General features: G+C 56.0%; 1 protein-coding gene across 10 annotated transcripts in view; it reads left to right on the plus strand.

Moving 5' to 3' along the window:
• The window catches only part of ZMIZ1 (zinc finger MIZ-type containing 1), a 240,283-nt gene that overhangs the window by 205,555 nt on the left and 18,677 nt on the right, over positions 1-16,051 (plus strand). For 9 of the 10 annotated variants that reach the window (XM_039477944.2, XM_039477943.2, XM_039477942.2 and 6 more), the window contains 5 exons: positions 8,903-9,017; positions 10,065-10,282; positions 11,249-11,447; positions 12,421-12,711; positions 15,489-15,671. In XM_039477944.2, coding sequence (XP_039333878.1) covers positions 8,903-9,017; positions 10,065-10,282; positions 11,249-11,447; positions 12,421-12,711; positions 15,489-15,671 — 1,006 coding nt within the window. The remainder of the gene's footprint in view (positions 1-8,902; positions 9,018-10,064; positions 10,283-11,248; positions 11,448-12,420; positions 12,712-15,488; positions 15,672-16,051) is intronic. The other variant, XM_039477947.2, reaches the window with a different exon arrangement.

Below are 16,051 nucleotides of genomic sequence, written 5' to 3' on the forward strand. Positions count from 1 at the left end.
TCTCTCTTTTTAATGCCCACCCCTTGGTTAATCCCACTCCATTCTTCTAATGACTGCCTTCCTCCTCTAAGCATTGTCATAACAAAAGTACCCTCCCACATTTGAGGGGAGTCTCACCCTTGGTTAAGGACCACTGCTCTAGAGAGACAAAACCTGCCTCCGCCTCCCTCTGCGCACCTTTTGCTAAAAGCCACAGTTTGTCTTCATCTGAACCAAGCCCCTGAGTACAGGCTGCAGCTGCATTCAGTGAAGCAGCATACCTCCCAGTTGCCCTCGGGAAGCTGTACCTTATTAATTCTAGCCCAGCTGTCCATCCCTCCAGATTCGTCCTCCTCTCATCATCTCACGTCTTATGACCTTCCCAAGCTTCTCTCCAAGTCATTTTCGTGGAGTTGTTGCTGATGGTGGGCCAGAGCCCTGCAGTTCCCCACTAGAGACCAGCCTCAGACCTGCTTGACCATGATTGTTCGGCCACAGAGTGCCACAGATCTGGATCTCGGCCGGCCCTTTGCCAGCTAAGGCACGAGGTTGTTCAGTCCTGGGGTTAAACAGAGATGAGATGTGTCTGTGCTTGAGGAGTGGCCTCCAGGTAGTTGGGAAGTAAGACTCAATGAGGCCACATTGTAATCTGGCAGGGCAGAGCAGGGCAGGGCTAGGGTTCATTGATAGGCAGACATGGCTTTGGGATTCAGAAGGAGGAAGATAGACAGGGCTGACTGTCAGGAGGCTGCCCAGAGGATGGGAGTCTTGACCTTGAAGGACTTGGGCTGGGAGGGGTGGGTGCATTCTATGAAGTCAAGCTGGCTTTCCTAAGAAACGCTGTGGGCCAAAGAGCCACTGGCCAGCACCCAGTTCCCTGCTGCCTCTGCCACCATGGCCTCAGCTCTCTGTAAGTCCAGCAGAATGACTGAGAATGCAAAGCCAGTGGTCTGAAAGCTTGAAGACCAGGCTGGCACTTACTCTTTGGGCCTTGGGTAGTCTGTCAGAGAAAGGAAAGCTGTGTGGGCTGGACGACTCGCTGAGTACTGGTGACTAACCAGTCGGTCCCGTGGAGCGAGGCTTCCTCATGGGAGCACAGGGAGGTGGTGAGGCTGGTAGACAATATCCCACACTTTGAATGGCAGAATTGGAAGGGAAACTGGGCGGAGTAGGAAAGTGACTTGCCCCAAAAGACACAACCAGTAAAGGGCAGAGCAAGACGTTAAGCAGCACACAGTGCTCTGCTGTTCAGCTGGTCCTTCAAGGCCAAACAAGGTGGTAGGTGTCTAGTTGTTAACCCGATTTGGAGGGTCTTCTTGGAAGAGGGTCATCTACTGTTCTGATCCACAGCTCACCTGTTTCCCTTTTTATAGCCCGTGCTCCTTCTCCAAGCCCCAGGCTGTTCTGAGGACACGCTGTGGTTGGGCACTTGAAAGTTACACACCCTCTCCTTGCAACCTTTATGAATTTCACAAAGGATACATTCCTCATTTCCGGGGAATCTCCAACGGGGTCCATCACCTCGTAAGTCCTCAATGCAATTTCCCAAACAATGGAAAATAAAGCTGAGCACTTTCACAATTAGCATACTGTTTTAATCTATCATCTTCCACAATTTTATTGAATGGCTTGGGGGAAGCTCTTTTTGCCTTTTTATTAAGGAGACATTGAGCCGGAGGTGAGCTTGGGTGTGCTGGGACAGTTGAGATTTGATGCCTGCTGGTATCTGGCTGTTTGAAGGCTCTGGGTCCTTGTCTGAGGCTCTGAGAACAAATGGGAGAGGGAGGACGAGGGAACGTGGAGCCTGGACACTTACAGCCCCGCCCTGCCCTTAGGGACGGCAGATGCCTAGAGGGTCCCTGGTGACTGTCATATTTGGAGAGCTCGGGTGTCACAGTCACATCTGCTGCAGGCTGCCGAGGTCTGGTGCTGCAGCATGAGGCTGTGAGTCAGGGCCTGCGTTCTTCCACGCAGACGCTGTGGCTGCCAGCAAGGCCTTTGACCCCTCGGCCTCACGATTCCCCGCCGATGGGTGACGTGGCGCTGCGTGAGCAGTAAGTCAGGAGAGGGTCAGTCTGCCACAGCCCCGCAGCCATTTCTGAGGGCAAGAGTGGTGACAAGGAATACTAATTATCTTCAGTCTGTGAAAGGCTATAGCCTTGCTCCCTGTTTTGTCCTGATCACTGGCTGCAGTGGGGCTGCCATCTATACTCACAGATGCCCAGGATGCTATACAAGAGGGCCGCCTGGCAAGGTCTGAGACCAGCGGCTGGGCAAGTAGGACAGCTTCCAAGTCCCTGCAGTGACCTGGACTTGAAGCCAATGAAGCCTTTCTGCCTTCTTCCAGATTTTTAATGAGTGGCTAAAAAAGCCATTTGTGATTAGCACATTGTCCTTATGCAAATCAGTGTTGCAAAGGTAATTAAGAGCCTAATAAATCTTGTTTATGCTGTTAATTTGATTACAATCAAAACTCGCTAGGGCTGGGGAAGCCTCCAAGATTGAGAGGTGCCATCCTCCTCCTTCCAGGTGTGGGATTTAGGAACCCCAACAGAGAGGCTTCTGGGCGGGAGGACCCCTGTTGTCCCCTGGGTGTAGCAGGTGGGGGGACACAGGGCCTGAAGCCAGGCTGCCGGGCCTTGAGTTTCAGCCGAGCCATACTCTAGCTGGGTAGCCGGCCAGTGACTTACCCTCCTTGTGCCTTGGTTTCCTCATCTGTAGAGGGGGAGTAACAGCAGGGGCAGGAGTTGTGTGCTTGTTGCAGGTCCTGGCAGACTGGGAGCCCATGGACCGGTCATTATTCCCCTGCCCCTCAGCCGGGTGCCATTAAAGTCTTAGGTGCGCATTTATGGCCCGACAAGAAAGAAGGGGTCTACCCAAAGCCACGTCCCACCGTCTCCACAGCTGTCATTTGTAGCTCATTTTTGCATAGCTTCACCAAAGCTCAGTTTCTATTACGCCCTTCTTGCCCCAAGAACATTTTTAAAACAAAAAACAAGGAAAGGGGAGAATTAAAAGACCCAGAGATCATTGTACCATCAGCTCCAGATGGCCAAGATGGAAAGGATCTTTTTCCTTTCCTCCTTCCCATTGAAAAATTTTAACACCCTCTAATATGCAGTTAGCCGCACAAGTTCCTCTCTAAGTTTCACCGCAGGGAGGGAAGGAAATAGGCCCCAGTAATTGTGATGATGGAGAACGTTGTTAATGGTTCCCCTAAATTAAAGAGGGTGGGAGCTTCAGCTCCTCCCTGGCTTGGCATTTCATTAGCGGTAACACTACAGCCTAGCATGGAGACAGGACCAATATGGTTGGATCAGGGAAATTAATTAAGGTCTGACAATACCCTTAATGGGAATTGGTTATTTCTCCCAAATAAAGCAGCTATTACAAGTGCAAGGGAGGAAATAACTCAGCCCTCCCCCTGCTTTCCTTCCATGAATGTGTGCGTAGATGCTGCCACAGCGGGGACGCGGGAGCCAGGAATCATCACTGCCTTATCCCAGGCCGCGCTGGTTTTCTCAGGTTCAGCAAAACCTCGAGCAGTGACCGTGGAGCTGGTACAGACGCGTACACTGTCTCCTGTGACTGCAGTGCAGAGAGCTCTCTATCACACCCGTGAGAGAAGTGCTGAGGGAACAGAGGAAAATGTCCTTGGTTCTGCTGAGGAGAGTCCTTTAAGAGAGTATGCATGTTGGGCTTTGAAGTATAGATAGAAGTTTGCTGGCTGGAGAAGAGAAGGCAGAAGAAAAATGAAGAAAGTCTCAGTGGCTTGGGAAACGCATTCTTCCTAGTTGACAGGCAGGAATGGAAGTGGCGCCTCCCGTTGGTAGCATGTTGGAAGAATTCCCAAGCCACCTTCACTGTATCCTCAAGTGAACAGGGGTATGCTATGGCTGGCTGGAGAACTGGGGAGAGAGGTATAAGTACAGTTGAGCAGGGTCTCTCTACCAGGTTCTGTGCTAAACTTTACTTTTTTCTCGTGTTTCTTACCAGAAAAGTGTTAGGCCCACCTTACAGATAAGAATGTTGAGGCTGACTGAAAGTAACATGTCCAAGGCCACAGAAAGCTTCAGTGGCAGAGCCAGAGTTTGACTCCAGAAAGAGTTAACTCCAGAGCCCATAGAGGGAACCTCTCGGTGCGCTTCCCTCTGTAGCTTGAATATCAACCTCAAAAAGGGGTCCCTGAATTTTTGCCAGCGCACCCAGTCCAAGTCAAAGCAGATGATTTTAGTGCATAAAGAAGTTCTTCCCTGGAAGACGATTTGTATTTTCTCTGCAGCTGCCCTTTGAGGCCTGTCTTTACACCCATCCTGTCCCTTCATGCTAGGCGATTTCCCCAAGAACCTCCAGGAAGATGCAGCCCTTCTTGGAATTCTTGTGGCTTCTTGGTGGCCTCTGCAGTGTGCTCCCTTTCCTAGTGGCCATCACTGGACAGGGAACGCTGCCTTGCTGGATCCTAAGTTCCTAAGACGGTGGTAGCCTGATAACGGTCCAGTGACCTGGCAGTCTCGCCCATGACTGGCTCTGCTACCTCTGTGAGCCCCAGCTTCTAAGACGGGCATCTGTGGGGCCCACTTAATAGGGCACCGAATGAGTTAAGTGAAGGCCACTTCACAAAATTCCTTGCATCTAGAAGTCACTCAGTAAATCAGAACAACAGTTTCAGGGTGTCCAAGATGTGCAGGACTCTGTTCCTTGGGCCTCACACTTGTTAGGCACTTAAACTTAATCCTCATGGCAGCCTTCAAAGGGAGGGGCCGAATCAGCCCCATTTCACAGATGAGGTTGCTGAGGCATACAGAGAGTGAGCAGTGGGTTCATCGCTTCCCTTTGTGTCCTTCTCTCACTTCCTGGGCCCCAGTGGCTAGGTGGCCACAGGCACACTGTGTAGGTGGTTGAGTGTCAGGCTTAATGAAATGGGCGTACGCACATTTAGCATCCCTCCGAAGAGGAGAGCAAAGAGGTGCTTTCTCCCTGCCACATTTTTTTATCAAAGGCTTCCTGAGCCCTATGGGTGTGTGAAAACAACATGCCTGGCCCAGGGAGCCCAAGAATTTGGTGACAGCTCCTGAGGCAGAACGGAGAAGGCAGAGGGTTCTCACTTCTGCCAAGAATGCGAAGAGCCATTGGAGTTCAGTACCTTGGGCAAGGGCTTCCCAGAGGAGGTGGCCTTTGGAAGAGCCTGGAAAGGATGGATGGCGTTTTCAAGGTGGGATGGAACTTGCCAGCCTGAGAAGAGGCACAGAGGCCCCGGTATTTGGGAGCACTTCCCAAGCTGAACGGTGGCTGCTGACGCTGCAGGTGGCTTCTGGCTTTGATGCTTCTGTGGATGGAGCAGGATTGTCGGGGCAGTTTTGGCTGGATAGGAATGTGGCTTGTGCTGTGTGTGACACTGGGCAGGCCATGCTGGATTAAGGTGGTACAGAGCGTGGCAGAATTATTAAAAAATGCCAGGCACCTGTGACCAGGCCAAGCATGTCTGCAGGTTAAACTATGCTTGCCGGGGCAGGGGTGGGGAAAAGGGCTCTCAGGCACCCTCCAGACCCTCCTTCCATCCCAGCCAGGCCCTGCCTTTCTGGTAGCAGCCCAGGGGTCTGGCCGGTCCTTGATCCTTGGGCACAGGGACCGGGCATTCCCCCGGTGGTGCATCTGAGTCCAGACAGTGGCATCACCTCAGCAGGGCTGCTGGGAGGGCCTGCGGGGGCGAGAGCCTTCTCTGTGACAGCAGAAGCCCGTCTCCCCCAGAATGAGATGAGTCACAGTCCCGTCGGTGCGGCTGCCACTTCTGCTTCTGCAGCAGGTGCGTGTGGAGGCAAGCTCGTGCTGAGACCGTCCCACACGCTGCGCCTCTCTTCCCCAGCGCACGGGCGGCATGCCGGCAGGGCCCGTGTATGTGCGTGGACGTGTCCTCCATACGCCTGTGTGCGTCTTTGCTCTGGGCCAGCGAACCTGCCAGCCAGGCAGTGGGATGCCCAGTTTGGGAACATTGGTTAGCTTTGCTTCTCACCAAGTCTGGGGCAGAGGGGACGAAACAGGAAGAAGCTGGTTTCCGCCCGCAAGGCCCACACACGGAGCTGCGGGGCAAAGGGAGCTGGTTTGTGGGCCTGCGGAGCGTCCCCGGCTGAGGCGGGGAGGCAGCAGTTGCTCACTCCCTGGTCTCAGGCAGGGCCCTGCCGGCCCCTGGGGGCTCCCATGGGGGTTCACTTCCTGAGTCTGGTCAGGCCTGTTCTCAAAGGACAGGCACCTCGGTCTGAAGGCCGTGAGCCTGGAACGTTGGCGGGAACTGGTGGGGCAGAAGGCCTGGGCAGAGGAGGCGCTCAGGCTTGCGTTTTGTTCAGTTGTAGGCACCCCAGCACACCTAGGACATGGGCCTTGGGGACGCCAGGTGTCCAGGGGGTCTCCTCTTTGTTTTGTAGAAGCGTGACCTATAGAGCCTCCCTGTGAGACTTGGGTGTGCCAGCTCTGGGAGCAGGTGGTGTTCCAGGTCCCCAGTGACCTCCCAGTGCAGCCTCTCTTGAGGAGCAGGCTCATTGCTACTTTCCTTGTCTCTCTGCACTGTCCACTCCCTCTGGGCTCTCAGTCTCTAACCCGCCACCTGGAGAGCAGAGTCTGTCACCATCTGTCACCTTTGGCCCAAGCATCTGGGTCTCCAACGGGCCACTACCCGTCATCGTGCCTGGCCAGCTGACTGTCCTGATTACAGCTCCTCTACTCCAAATGCGAGTCCTGCAGTTTCCCCAGAAATCACGGGCAGTGCCCGGCTGGGAAAGCCCTTTGATGCACTCTCCTCTTTGAGCCACTTCAGACTTAGGTGACTGAACCAGTGTTCAAGCTGATTTGACCGAGACCAATACAAATGCACATATTACACCTTGACCCAAGGTGCACGTGTATTTGTGTATAAAACTAAGACACTCGAGGACTAGTACTCATCTTTATTGTGCTCACACTCAGTCACTTTCTGCTTGACAGTTTTTCCCTCCTGCTGGTTGGATGTCATCACCCACTCAGGTTCTGTGACCCGCAGTTGGAAAACACTGAGTAGAGTGGAGGTATCTTATGCCCATTTTACAGATGAGGAGATTGAGTGCAGAAACTTGCACCAGGGTCCGTCTCTGCCATCACAAAGCTGTGCTAGAGGCAGATGGACAATAATCAAATAAATATGTAATTAGGACAGTGGTGGAGTGCTGGGGGGAAAATTCCAGTGCCCGGGTGAGGGGCAGGTGGTGTGGGGTAGGAGTTATTCTTTTATATGAAGAGGGCAGGGGAGGCCCCTTCAGTGATCTCGTAGAGTGAGGGGCTGGCCAGGCTGAGAGATCTAGGGGAGAGGGCCACCAGGCAGGGGAGGGGCAGGTATGAGCAGACAGTGGCGTGGTCCTGCTCTCTAGGCTGGTCACCTCTGCAGGAGCCCGTGCAACTTGAGAGCTCAACCGGGCAAAGCTCAGAGCATGAGACTTGGCTGCCCTGGTCCCTGCTGCCCGCGGGTCACGCAGGCCTCCACCTCCTTCTGGGAAGTCCTGACCTCTGGGCTGGGCTCCTTGCATCCCCAGAGGTACCTCCCCAGCACTTCTATCCCCACTCGCCCAGCTGCTAGGGCTGGACTGGCCCCTCAGCCGGGATGTGAGCCTTCCAGGTGTGACTGAGAGCCTTTGCCATCTGCTGTCTCCTGTGACTAAGACACAAGCCAGACAGAGGCATGAGGCTCTTTCCTATTGCCCAGCCCTCCTCAGTGCCACAGCTGTGGCTGCTGTGCTTTTCTGCTCCTCCTGGTTCCACATCTAGAATTTTGTGGCTTGGTGAGAAGGTAGTGCCAGGGAGCCAGTGCAGGCTCTAGGGGGAGAGGAAGCTTCAGCCCCACACTCCTGGGAGCTGGCACCTTGGCAGGTCTTCATGGACTGCCCTTCTCTGGGATCTGCTGGCTTCACTCTTGTGCACGCCAGCAGTCAGTAGGAAGTGTCCCTGGACACTCATTAGGCCTAGGCACAGGGGGTGGGGCTGAAGGCTGACTCCCTGCTTCTGATGTGTGAGAGCTCTTTGGGGAGATGTCCACACATGTGTTTGGTACCGCTGGACCTGATGAGGGCAGCGGGGGAAACGTGGTCCTGGTTGGTAGAGAGGAGGCAGTGTTTAGGGGCAGCTCCGCCAGAGGACAGAGCCAAAGCGCGGTGAGGGAAGGGTGGGGTCCAGCAGAGGAGTAAGTCACTCTTAAGTGAGAGTTTAGACTTTGCCTTGTAAACACTGGAAGCCACTGAAGGTCTTTGATTGTGCCAGGCTCTTAGGTGTTCGAGGGAGATTAACTCAGGGGGGGATGTACACGAGAGATTGGGGTGGGGGCAGGGGAGGGTGCTCCGCGGGTAAGGCTGTACCCACGTTGCTGGGGGCTGGGAAGGAAGGGTGCTGGAAGAAAGCCTGCCTTCCCACGGCCCAGGCAGCCAGCCTGCTGTGAACGGCTGGGAGGCAGAGGGAAGAACTGATACCCTCCGACTTGGACCCTTCCAGCCTGCATTGAGAAGGGACCGGGCAGTTCCGAGGGGAAGGTGGTTTGGGGGAGCCCAGGCTCTTCCTGGAGAGCCACGTGGAGTCAGAGTCCGGGTAGAGGAGGAGCTCAGATTGGGCCTCAGTTCACACCACTTCATCTGTTGCATGAGCTGTGGACTTGGGGCTAAGGGGAGACACATAGCCGTGGAAGTAGCTCTCGGCAGCGATCAGGGGAAAGGTGACCACTTCTGAACAGCCTGTCACCATGCAGGGCACATTGTGCACTGGGCACTGAGATGGGCCTGAGGGGTCCAGAACTGACTCAGATGGGGGTTACCTAGGACTGGGAGCCGCGGGTCGCTTGGTGGGGTGCTGGGCATGGCCCGTCTGAGCCTGTGCCTTCCCGGCCCTCAGCATCTCCCTCTGTCTCCTTCTGCAGTGATGGGTCATTCCCCTATGACTCTGTCCCTTGGCAGCAGAACACCAACCAGCCTCCCGGCTCCCTCTCCGTGGTCACCACGGTTTGGGGAGTGACCAACACATCCCAGAGCCAGGTAAGAGCCTATACTGCCCTCAGCCACATCTTTTTCTAGGCGGGAGTGTCCTTTGACCCTTGGAGCCATACCAGCCCTTTTCGCCCTCCCAGGCCCTGCCCGGGGGGGAAGACCAGCTTCCAGGGCATACCCAGCTGTGGACACGCCTCTACCCCTGGCAGGCTCTCACGCACCTCAGGAGGGCAGCCTCTGTGGACCCTCCCCATCCTAGGGCCCTTCTGGGGGAGTGGCATTGTCTGACAGACAGCAAGGGCTTCTTCCCTAGCCCACAGTTGCTCTGGATAGCAGAAGAACTTTCTCTGTGTTATTGGCCTCAGGGATCCAAACTCTGCGGTCTCCGGCCCTAAATGGATGGCCTGAATTAAATTTCATCAAACTGTTGTGCCTTGGACTTCTGACAGCTCCCTACCCCCCCTCGCCCTAGTCAAGCCCCACTCCCCCACTCCCTCTCATTCCTTCCTCTTTCTTCCGCTCCTCCTCTGTCCAGTCAGCGGGTCTCCCCCCGTCTAACCTCTGCCAGCCTGGGCCGTGGCCACATGGAAGGCTCAGGGCTGCCGGTGGCCCTGGAGGGAACCTCTGGGCTGACCTGTTGTCGTCAGCTCCTGCCACCCTCCAGAGCTAGCAGGGTGGGTTCCTCTTGGTCCTCACAGAGCAGCAGCTGGGGGCCTCGGGGCCCCTGTGTGGCAAGACTCTGGCCTCCAGGCTTATTTGTGAGGCAGTAGGCTGCATAGCCAGGGCTTTCCCCATGCCCACCTGGTGCAGGCACAGCCTCTGGGGACCCCCTTGGGACCTCTTGAGCTGGCTTTATGGGGCTTGGTCTTGCCCTCAGCTTGTTTCATGACAAGGCTGACGTGCTTATGCCCTGCTCCACCTGCCACCCAGGCCTGCCCCTTGTCACCGGTATACTCAGAATCGGTCATCACTCCCCATGCTTCTCCCTGATGCCCTGCCTCCACTTCTTTCTCCCTTTCTCCTCTTCATATCCCTCTTCCTCTCCACGCTGCCTGGGGTAGCACCTTAGGTGACAACCTCTCTCTCTTCCCACAGGTCCTTGGGAACCCTATGGCCAGTGCCAACAACCCCATGAATCCAGGCGGCAACCCCATGGCGTCGGGCATGACCACCAGCAACCCCGGCCTCAACTCCCCGCAGTTCGCAGGGCAGCAGCAGCAGTTCTCAGCCAAGGCTGGCCCGGCTCAGCCCTACATCCAGCAGAGCATGTACGGCCGGCCCAACTACCCCGGCAGCGGAGGCTTTGGGGCCAGGTGAGGGGGCTGGCCTGCAGTAGAAGCCGTGGACCCCGCCCTTCTCCCTCCTTCCAGCGGGGAAGATCCCATTTAAATCCCAGCTCTGCACTCCACCCTGAGAAGTTATCCTCTGCTGTCCCATGGGTGGGAGGGGCCCAGTCATCCCTGGCTCCCAGGGCTGGCCTGCAGATGAGGCGCCGCAGCAGCTGGCCTGTGTTCCAGTAGTCCTCAGGCTCGTGGAAATAGAAGGGTGACATTCTCATTCCTCAAAATGACCCTTCTCTGAATTGTGTCTTTAATAACTTGGAAGATACTGAGAAAACCTGGATTGGGAACATTGAAGAGCAGGTATAGTGGGGTCCAGCTGCCCAGAGACACTGAAGCAGTCTGGAAAGATCTGCTCGGCCTCACTGACTGGTGAAAGTACAGCTCTGCAGAGACTGTGATTCCCTTGGCTTGGGAGAAAGGGGCAGGGACTCCCAGGATATGGAGCTCTGGGGAGGGGTGTGAGGCAAGCAGAGGCACCCATTCTCTTTCCACCCCGCCCTGCCCAAGTCTCTCACCTTGGCCTCAACCTTCAAAGGCCCTGGCTGGGTTTCTGGCCTGGGGCGGACAGAGCAGTGTGACCTGGTGGTTAAACACAGGTGTCAGAAACACCCTCAGCCGCAGCCGCAGCCCCACCATCACTGCTGAATGGCCTTGGGCAAGTTACTCAGGTTCTCTGAGACTCAGTGTCCTTCAGAAGATGGTGTCACCAGGGTCCCAAGAACATACAGTGAGGGTATAAGCACCCCTGAGGGCTCCAGGAGCACAGTGGCATGGTCATTGCCAAGTGACACAAATGAATGGCTGCCAGTCCCAAGAGGCCCCGTCCCCTCCAGGTTCTGGGTACAGCCCTATCTTCTCCCTTCCAACTCACAGCTTGCCCTGGGTTCCCCTCAGATGCGGACAGTATCTAACTCTTCCACCCTTATCTCCCTGCAGTTACCCTGGGGGTCCTAATGCCCCCGCAGGCATGGGCATCCCTCCGCACACCAGGCCGCCTGCTGACTTCACTCAGCCTGCGGCAGCCGCTGCAGCAGCGGCAGTGGCAGCAGCGGCGGCCACAGCCACGGCCACAGCCACGGCCACTGTGGCAGCCCTGCAGGAGACACAGAACAAGGATATAAACCAGTATGGACCGGTAAGGTTCCCACTTATCTGGTCCAGCCCCGCCCAGCCAGCCAGGCAGACAGCCCTGGGAAGCCAGAGTTGGGGCGTCGGTGCTTGTGGGGCCACGTGTGCTGGGGGAGCTGACTGCATTAGGGTACATTTGGGCTTTTATGGAAGCATGTGAAGGTTTGTGTGTTTAGAGTGGGGCGTGTGGGTGTGGTGTTTGTTCGGTGTGTGTTGGTGGCTCGTGTGTGACTACATATGGAGAAAAGGTTCCACATTGCTCTCTGGGCCCCTTACTTACCAAAGAGTGGGCTCAGTGTCTGAAAACAGTCTGGTGACCGGTCTGTCGCCTGGGTTGGCTCTGAGGCCAGTGCCTTCCTAGTCACCCTCTCCATGGTTCTGCCCAGGCCTCGGTGCTGCTCCCTGATTTTCAGAAAGATGGGATTCGGGGCTGAGGAGAGGGGGGGCCCCCATAGGAATGCAGAACAGGAGCCGAGGAGGGGGGACTACAGGGCAGCGGGGCAGAAGTGGAAGCTGGGCTGAGGCTGCCTTTGTGGATGGAGGGTGCGCCTCCACTGGCCCAGGACCAAGGGCAGGGCCAGGGCTTCCAGGAAAGGGGCTGCAGCCTCACTCAGGCTCCTGCCTCCACTCTCATCGACCTCTGCCCTCCCATGCCTCTCCCCATCCCTGCACCCTTTCCTCGTTTTCTGCCTGCCTCCCTCCCTGGAAATGCTGCCTGTGCATTGGAGTGACTGCCTCACCCCACCCCACCCCGTAACACCCCTGAGCTGTATCTCTCCTGTGCGGCTGCAGAGGGCAGCAGTGAGCCTGGGAGGATCCTGGTCCCTTTGGGCCTGGTTGGTACCCAGTCATGGTGGGCCGCACAGGACAGTGCTCCCCTCCCCACCCCTGCACCTCCCCCACCCTTCCCTCCCCGCACTTTCAATGCATGTGGCATTTTATTCTTTTTTTTTTTTTTTTTTTTTCTTCTCCTGTTGAAGGTCTGTTCCTCTTTCCAGATGGGTCCCACCCAGGCGTATAACAGCCAATTCATGAACCAACCGGGGCCACGGGGGCCGGCCTCCATGGGGGGCAGCATGAACCCCGCGAGCATGGCGGCTGGCATGACGCCCTCGGGGATGAGCGGCCCTCCCATGGGCATGAACCAGCCCCGGCCGCCCGGCATCAGCCCCTTTGGCACGCACGGGCAGCGGATGCCCCAGCAGACCTACCCGGGCCCCCGGCCCCAGTCCCTTCCTATTCAGAACATAAAGAGGCCATACCCTGGAGAGGTGAGTACAGCAGCAGGAGGCTGGGCGATGGGAGCTGGGACACCTGGGCTTGCAGATATGGGCTGTGGATACGGCCTTGGAAGGGGGGTGGCTTGGACCCCAGCACACTCAAAGAGGCAGGGCCTTAGGGGGTTGGGTGCTGCTGGATTTGAGACCTGGTTCTGCTGTTTCCCAACTAGATGGCCTGGAGCCAGTCACCCTGCCTCCTAGGGCTGCTTGAGGGACTAGAGGGGACATCCACGAAATGCTTCGCCCTGGGCTGGCGTGTGCAGGCACTCGGCAAGCAGCAGGTCCTCTTAACTGTAGTGACTCCTTGCCTCGGTTGAGCCACTAGCTGGGTGACCTGGGTTTAGTTCCTCCTGCCCACATGAGGGTTTCCCCAACTCCTCTCCAAGAAAGACAGCTGAGACAAAATGCTTCCAGCCTATCAGGGCCGACCCGTTGGGGAAGTGAGTGGAGGACAGGCGACATGCTTCTTAGCTCTTGCTTCCGTCTAGTTGGTCACTGTGTAGGAAGTGGCACTGCCCCTTGGGCTGCACAGCCCAGCTCAGCCAGGGTGTTGGGGAAGATTTAGGGAAGTAAAAACCACACCTCCTACCCTCTGGGAAGTGCGGCTTTAGCAGGAAAGGAAAGGTTTGAGCAGACACCCCCCCAGGGAATGAATGATGCGCAGCAAACTGCACGGAACTCAGTGTGAGTCAGAGAAGGCAGGCTTCCTGGAGGGGGTGTCACAAGGCTGAATGCTCAGAAAATGATGCTGGCAGGAGCCAGCCCATTGGGGTGCCCAGGTAAGGATTTCATTTACCTGCAAAAGATGTAGGGATGTGGCTCTGCAGATGCCCCTTGTGAAGCCTGCCCTGGCTGCTCTCCATGACCAAGCCCCTTTTTGAGCAGGGTGTGCCCAGCTCTCTGCTTGCATGACCCCTCTCGGAGCAGTTTTCTCCTCCAAGCTCCTCTCAGCATTGTTGCCTTCAGCCTGGGCTTACAGTGGCTTCAGATCCCAAAGACCTTAAGTTCCTTGAAAATCTGCACATTTGCTCTCAGTATCCACCTTAGGATGGGCTGGGAGGCCTGGCAACAAGCGGAGGTGTCCTGAGTCCAGGAGCGGGGAGAGAGAGAGAGGTCAGGGGCTTCCTCGTGCATCCAAGAGGCTGCATCAAGCCCCAACCTCCACCTGGTGGACACTAGTTCAGGGAGGGGCCAGAGAAGGACCATTGGCTCCCAGGTCCTGGGTTTGGAGGAACCTCAAGCCGCTGGCACCTCTCCTGGCACACAGCCCCCATGCAGTTTCTAGGCCTTCCCTCAGGGCTCCCGTACCTCATGCTCAAAATCCCAGTGTCCCACTGGCTGTGCTCTGGGTGCATCTGTGAGCCCACGCCAAAGGAGACAATCTCGGAGGAGGCTGTGGCAGAATTCCTGGTCGTTAGTGTCACCCTGCACCAGCACCAAGTGCTGTGCTCCTGGCTCTTGCCTGCCAGAAGAGACCACACCAAAGGCTCTCTGTTTTTGCTAAGTTAATCATCCTTGTCGTAGAATGCTGCTGCTCCCCAGCTATAGCACTGGGTGGTAGCATCCTGTGCAACCTGACCTCGTCTGGGAAGACTGGCCTGCCTTCCCCTTGCCGTGGCTTGCTCATACGGTCTTTGAATTGTTGGAAACCTAGGGCATGGGTTGGTTGGGCAGGTAGGCACCAGCTACTTCTGCACCTCCCATGGTGGGTGTCTCACTGTCACCCAGAGCCGCCACCATGTTTATAGATTCTTTCACACTGACACTCCCTGACATTTATCCCCAAGTTCATCATTCATTTGTTGAGCATATTAAGGGCATTTTGCCAGGCACTGGGTCATAGCCACCAACAGGACTTCTAGGCAAGAGAGACACTCAGATGGGGAAGAAGAAACCACTAACTCACAGGATGTCATGTGGCCCTGAGGGTCACCTGATTTTCCAGACAGGGAAGGTGGCTGGAGGGTGGTGCTGTCTCCTCGCCTCTAAATTGCCTCTCCTGGGAGAAGTGGTCTTGCCCCTTCACCAAGCTGGCTCTCCCAGCCCCTGCACAGGTGGCAGGTGGCTGATGGCCCAGAACTGAACACCAGGTGTGTGTTCTACTCAGAGGGGAGTTAGGAGGACAGTGCCACCCAGTTTCAGCCTCAGAATGCGGGGGTACAGGGGGAGTTCCCCTGTCACATTGGGGTACAGATTGGGGAGCACGGCTCTGAACCAGGCGCTAGGAGAGTCACAAAGGTTGGGGAGTTAGAATCAGGCCCCTCCTAATGGTGTGAGCAAGAGGCTCTGAAAGTGTCCCTGGAGTTCAGGGGGCCCATGTGCTCCAGGAAAAATGGCCTCAGGGGAGGATAGCACAACGCTATCCCCGAGGGGTGGCTGTCCCGCCCTACTCACTCCGCAGCCCAGCATGGTGGGACTGGTAGCATCCCCATGCTCCTTGCAGATTTTACTGTCTGGAGGGAGAGTGGGCTTCTGATTGCTTTTCTGCCCCCCCCCCCCGCCCCCATTTCAGCGTTGTTTATCTTGTTTTAATAGCCGGAACAGTTTAATGGACAAAATAACACGTTCTCGGGAAGCAGCTACAGTGTCCCCCCTCACAATGTCACCAGATGTCAGAACAAGAAGGGGCCCAGGCATCCTCTGGTTTTGTGGGTGGGAAACAGCAGGGGCAAATGGGAGGTGGGCCCCGTCCTGGTGTTTGGGTGAGCTGCCTGTGTGACACGGGCAACACTGAACGCGTTTCCCCTCTCCCTTCTCTGCCACCACAGCCCAACTATGGAAACCAGCAATATGGACCCAACAGCCAGTTCCCCACCCAGCCAGGCCAGTACCCGGCTCCCAACCCCCCAAGGCCACTCACCTCCCCCAACTACCCGGGACAGAGGATGCCCAGCCAGCCGAGCTCCGGGCAGTACCCGCCCCCCACGGTCAACATGGGGCAGTATTACAAGGTGAGTCCCAGCCTCGCCACCACCCACGGGCTCCCCTCCCTGCTAACGACCTCACACCCCTAACTCCGCTGGGATCGCTGACCTGCGTGCGTTTGCCCAAGGACACCAAGGGATGGGTGATTTCTGAATGTCCCCATGTGTTCAGGGCTAAGTTCAGTGGCCAGGACATCAGACTGGCTTTTCTCAGTTCGTGTTCTCATTGGTCTTGGATGATATGTTTTCGTTTTCATTTTCTTTTCTTCTTCATAGCACTCACAAAATAATAAAAGAAATATATTTTATTTTTTTAAAAAAGCACACACTCTGTATATATTAACATTTCATTCTAAACTTTGTCTCTTATGTGCAGGTGGGTACTCACATGTTATAAAATTGTTACT

This window comes from Saimiri boliviensis, chromosome 12 (genome assembly GCF_048565385.1).
Source record: "Saimiri boliviensis isolate mSaiBol1 chromosome 12, mSaiBol1.pri, whole genome shotgun sequence".
Lineage (NCBI taxonomy): Eukaryota > Metazoa > Chordata > Mammalia > Primates > Cebidae > Saimiri > Saimiri boliviensis.